At 50.6% G+C, this 6,005-nt stretch overlaps 1 protein-coding gene across 1 annotated transcript; it reads right to left on the bottom strand.

Moving 5' to 3' along the window:
• Positions 1–1,347: 1,347 nt before the first annotated feature.
• Positions 1,348–5,696, bottom strand: Prx4 (Peroxiredoxin 4). Its single transcript, XM_037227302.1, has 5 exons — positions 5,475–5,696; positions 4,833–4,950; positions 4,092–4,331; positions 3,062–3,227; positions 1,348–1,910 (listed from the first exon to the last, which is right to left on the bottom strand). Exons 1-5 carry the CDS (start codon positions 5,620–5,622, stop codon positions 1,848–1,850), a joined length of 735 nt encoding a protein of 244 aa, XP_037083197.1. The 5' UTR covers positions 5,623–5,696; the 3' UTR covers positions 1,348–1,847.
• Positions 5,697–6,005: the final 309 nt, after the last annotated feature.

Genomic DNA, 6,005 nt, shown 5'->3' with positions numbered 1-6,005 from the left:
CTCTGAAACGTGAAACCGCTTCATTGCAGAAGTTGACATCGCTTCAAGGCAGGTGAAAGCGGCGAGCCCAGAATCGGTCACAAATGTGCAGATCGGTCTGGTGACTGATCATGTTGTTTGATATACGTAAGAAAGCGAACGGGCCGTGGCCGGCCTGTGCTTTTGCATCCAAACCTAAGGCATGGAAAAGACGTTGTTAGTAATAAACTCAACGAACAAATCCCTTGGCATTGCAGAGGGTGACGTCATATGTTTTCTCATGAGTGGGATCCCACACAACAGTTACAGGACGATGTCACTGAAGCCCTGGTATTATAGAAAAGCCGCCTTGATTTCTTTATTTTTTCAGCACGGAGATGGGAGTTCTTATTCAGACCGTAACCAGCTTTCAGTATATGTGCGGCGCTGGTTAAACGAGGCTATGCCGCAAGCATTGGCTTTTTGATAATACTGGCAATTGAAGATGTGCTCATGGTCACCAGTGGCCACGGAAAGAAATGGCAGTGAGCATGGGTAGCCAAAAACCTACACTTGAAAACCAAGTTACAGGAATACAGAGAAATGTCCCGACTCTGTACAGACACTACCATAAAAACATATCAAAGTAGCCAATCATTTAAGGTCTGACATGCTAACATCCGGCGCACAATACCACGGATGCACGAAACCCGGGCGGCCAAGCTGTAGGCGGCTAAGCTCACGACTGACATACAGGATAAAGCCGCTAACCTTACATCGAACATGCAGAGTACGAAATTAGAAAATTACCTCTAAAGAATATTAGGCGCCACGAGGGCAGGAATGCACGAACATCTCCGGCATTCACTTTCCCGTCCTGGTACCCAGTGAACGGTACCGCTAGACTCATTACAAAAATCCATGTGGTGGACCCCCTAGCCCTGGACCTTCGAGCATTCTTGTGCAGTTCTGCTAGGGAAGTGTCTGGGATCTGGGATCCAGTTTTTTAAGTCCTGGGCCTTTCCTAAGAAATGTTTATTTCAGATCCAGGATACGTTCTACGGTTTTTCGACGAATAATTTGGCGTATGGGATCACTTCCTTGATCCCGTTATGCAAACATGATCTCACTGAGTCCGCCACACGCTCCCGCCTTGCGCGCGTCCTGCTGTGCCCACTGTAAAAACGCGTCACGCGTTGCAGAATGTTCCTCGCCGTTTGAACTCGCTCGCTGATAGAACGTGACGTCCTTCCACCAACAGCTGCTTGCTTAAGCTGGTACTCGCTCTGGCTTATTTTTACCACAACGCAACTTCGCTTACCCCCTGTGGAAGCACGCTTCTTGCCCCGCCTCCCGCGGAACGCACGAGGTTTTCTTTCCAAAGCGTTCTTTTCGTAAATGTTTTATTGTCTCCATGAAACATCCCACCCATATGATTAGAAATCAACGAGCCGTGAGAGCGGTGACGCCGTCTGCATTGACATGCTTTTGAATGCACGGAGGAAGGAGGCCGATGCGAAGGCAGAGACCGCGCCATGCAACGCCATCCAATGGAATGCCGGATTAGAAAGCCGTGTTATATCACGACTGGAATTCAATGAATGCACAATATGCTAACAGCAAAAGCTAACATCCAAACAACGGATATTAGTACAGTAATGTAATGACGCTTTGTACGCGTCCAACTCAAGCTCATCGCATCAACTGAAACCTTCCAGAAAACCCCATAACCGCCGGCAGATTCCACCAACGCAACGCCCGCGAGCTGCTACATCGCGCAGCCACGCGAGATGTGCCGCCCCCTCCTCCTCCCTTATCCCTCTCAGCTGTCGTAGCTGAACGACTGGCCGTTTTCCACGGCACAATGCCACTCCGATCCCGCCAGGTGTTTACATCTCGTCCTTGGCACTCCTGCCAAAGTACTCCAGTTTTTTGCTGGGGTCCGGGATGATCTGAAAAGAGGCAAACACAACATTATGCTTGTTCATTACCGTTACATCGATCGGACGGAACTACAACTTACGAATAAGTGCATAAGTACACAAACATACACACATACACACGTACACGCACGTACTCGCAAAGCCCCCGAAAATATGAAAACGCATAGCAATGAAATGCAAGTGGCCATGAAAGAGTCGCATTGTTGCAACACACATGTACGAATGCCAAACCAGTGCTACGCTGCGTGGCGGACGACCCGGCACAGTGCGAGGTGACAAGACCGACTACCTCCGGCATACCGCGTACTGGACAGCCCACGACAAACTTGCTCCCTCATCCTCGGAACCGGTTCCAAATGCGGCAAACCCGCCGCATCTAATCCTAGGCACAGAGTCTGACGTCGCGGTTTTTTCGGAGACCACCCAGTCCCCTGTTATCCCATGTCTTCATCAGGCATATTCTCCAAAGTCTTCGGTTCTCAGTAATTAAATAGCGACTTCCACAGACTTCTATTTACAGTTGCACACGTCGAATGTCGTACCCTACAGCTCGCAAGATATTTCCACGGATGCGGTGCCTTTTGAGTCCTAGCAGGCAGGGGATGAGTTATTGAAGCTCCTGAATTTGAGAGCACATATGCAACACAGTTAAAATGGAAATAATACCACAGGGGCGTGTCCCGTTTCGGAAATACGTCGGCTATCTCACTGATGCTACCATTTCCATCACTACAAACTTATTGCGGTAAAGTTCGACTGCCGCGGTGTCAGTCGATAGAGCAATAGGTCCATTCTGCACGCCCAAGGCATGAGACGGTGGTGACAATAGGACTCAGCACCTCTCTCACGCTTCCTCCCAGGATCGTCAAACAGGAAGCCCTTTCCCAGCGGTGGCACCGGTGTCATTGTTTCAGCGCGTTTGACTTCCAAAGCCTTTCTTTTATTCCCTGAACATTAGTCCTTTTCCAGCTCGTCCATAGCTTACAAAATCCCGTTAATGCCCCAGCTCCCTCCGGTGACGGTGATTGAGGATCGGACCAATGCTGGGGGAGGGCGGGGGCGGGGGGGGGGGGGGGGGCGTCGCAATGCAACCTCGCACGCTCGCGCCGCTTACTCTCGCGCCTACGCGCGTGAGCGGCGTCCCCGATAGGCCGGCTCACCGTGTCAGCGCCGGGCTTCCAGCCGGCCGGGCAGACCTCGCCGTGGGAGTCAGTGTACTTGAAGGCCTGCACCAGCCGCAGCGTCTCGTCCACGGACCGGCCGACCGGCAGGTCGTTCATGGTGATCTGGCGCAGCGTGCCGGCGCCGTCGATGATGAACAGGCCCCTGGTGAAGAGGGCCGCTATCAGGGCAACGGCCGGCGGCGAAGCGGCCCCGGTGGCCGGCGCAGCTCACGCCGCCAGGCACGCGGCTGAGGAGGGAGCCGCTTCTCAACGGTGACTGGCGCGAACACCCACACAGTTTCCTGATTGATACTGTGTGTCATGTCATTGGGGCTTTATGACGCACCCAGCTGCTGAGACCATATGGCGTCGCCTGCCTCTCACCCTGGAAGGAAGGGCGGGCACCACAACGAATCGCATCCCGTACTTCTGGTTTCCCGGACTGTAGTGGTTAAAGCGGACGCGTTAACCACCACACTACTGGTACCCTTATGATTGATATTGCAACGTCCGTGCCATGGCAGAGGCGGGTGCGACGTCTCACCCAGCCCCAGTGGTCGTGGCGACACGGAAATGCGTTGTGACCCAAAGACGCAAGAGACCCAAAGACGCCCGAAAGAGCTGAAACCCAAAGCTGAATCTCCCCATTCCGATGCATCGTGTCTGTGCACACATTCCAAAAAGCCAACGGTGCGTCCGTAATTTACGCAACGCGCAAAATGCGCAGTCACTGAAGGCCGCATTCGAGTAAGGTCGGTAGAGTGGGTACCAATGGAAGAAAGTGTATATTCAATCACCTTTATCCAACGAAGCTTCGAAGGCACCGAACAACCCCTGGTTGAAGTACGCGCACCGGTGACAATGCGCTCGTCTCCACAATAAAAGGTACGTCTCCGACGGGTACATAACTAACGCAAAATCCAGGACAATACAATCATGTCAAAAATCGCTCGCACTTGATTAGTCTTTCAGCCATAAGATCCGCGGGCGTGCGACTACGCACACGGCACGGCCCCCAGTGCCTCACCTCAGGGAGTGACCCTGGTCCTGCAGGTAGACGCCGTAGTCCTTGGCGATAGTGTGCGTGATGTCGGAGAGCAGCGGGATGTTGAGCTTGCCAAGGCCGCCCTCCTTGCGCGGTGTGTTCACCCAGGCCAGGTGGGTGAATTGCGAGTCCACAGAGCAGGCCACCACCTCAGCTCCCAGCGCGCGGAACTCGCTGACCCGATCATTGAAGGCCAGGATCTCCGTGGGGCAGACGAATGTGCTGGTGGGCAGCAGTGGGGACAATGGGAATCTCAACATCTTTGTTTGAAGGGCATGACCTTTGATGCCACCATGCTTTGTGGGATTGGATTATGAGATTCTGATGCACTGTTTGAGCACATGGCACAATGTCTGCAAGCCACTTCATAAGCACATCATTAACAAACCACTGCATGACCATTGCTTCAGTGACACCATGGTTTTTATCATCATTCCTTTGATGCACAGACCACTTTGCTTAAGACTGGAGGCACTGGGCTGATGCAAAGTTGTATCAACAGCAGCACATGTCAACTTTATTTTCCCAATGCAATGGAAATATGTGTCACATGACTGTCCAAGGAGGTATTTAAACAGTGGACATTTTGCTTGAGATGTGTGCCTTCAGTGTGTTTAATGAACATCTTGCCTTTGACACAGCAGGATGAACAATGTGATGGAGATGCTACATTCATTAAACAATATCCTGTTATTACACATATAATCATCAAATAATACTTACAAGTCCAATGGGTAGAAGAAGAATACAAGGTATTTTCCTTTGTAATCTGACAGTTTCAGTTCTATGAATTCTCCATCAACAACAGCAGTTCCCTCCCAGTAGGGTGCAGGTTTTGAAACTGAAAAACACCAGATTATGATTGCATAGTATGATGCCTGCTAACTAGTATCAAATGCCTCAGCAATTCAAACAAAATGGGCAAGATGGTAGTATAACAACTCTTCCCTTCTATGGTTATCATTAGAGTTGGTAGCTTAAAAGTGTTTATATTACACAGACAGCCCTACCCCAATACCACAATTGAAATTTCAATGACTGCTACACCATGTGCATAGGTACCCCTAATTCCAGGGTGAATGCTTCTGGTTACAGCTCAGCAGCATTGTGACAGAAAATAGCGTTGTGGCACTGAGTACTGCACTGTGGTTAGATTGTCGCACCAGCTGTAACCATATGATGCAGGATAAGCGTATAAGTGGAGAGTAAAGAAAGTGCTAAGGCCACAACACAAACAGTATACAAAACAGTAAATGCAGATCTGCCAAGCAACAAATTGAAGCAGCCAGCTGGCAAGCACAGAATGAGAGCTGCATGCTAGCATGGGTTATAACTGATGAAACAAAGAATGCCTATCAAACTTACTCATTGCCTTCGTCCATTGCAGTGCGTGACCTGACGCTTTTCCAGACTCTTGTGGATAAACTGAACCACCAGCGAATTCGTGGCATGCATCTTCAGATACAGCCAAGCCACAGATAGCCACGAGCGTCAAAGCTAAGAGAGCAGACATAATTAACACGTGTACACTACAGAAGTCAAAGTTCCCAGCCCGCAGTGCGCGTCCTCCCCACCCGCAACCACCCGAGCAACACGACCCGTCCGCCACGTCACATCAGCAAACCGGCCGGCTCCAATACGTATAAGATGCGCCATATTTGGCAACTTTCAATGTGCTGACTGCTGCGCGCATATGGAATATTCATTCAAGCATGAACACATGAAAATACACCACGTGTGTGGTGTAAACAGTCTAGAACTACTACTTGTAGCACTGCGGGTGGATTGTGAACTACGCGCAAGTGCGGAGTCATCAGAGTCCGATTAGACGGGTGTCAAATTGGAACCACATTCAGATTGATATTCGCGGACTTCTTAAATGAGCTTGGACAATGG

Source organism: Pollicipes pollicipes, unplaced genomic scaffold (assembly GCF_011947565.3).
Source record: "Pollicipes pollicipes isolate AB1234 unplaced genomic scaffold, Ppol_2.1 Scaffold_5724;HRSCAF=6776_pilon_pilon_pilon, whole genome shotgun sequence".
Classification (NCBI taxonomy): domain Eukaryota; kingdom Metazoa; phylum Arthropoda; class Thecostraca; order Pollicipedomorpha; family Pollicipedidae; genus Pollicipes; species Pollicipes pollicipes.
This window is presented reverse-complemented; position numbering and strand designations above follow the sequence as displayed.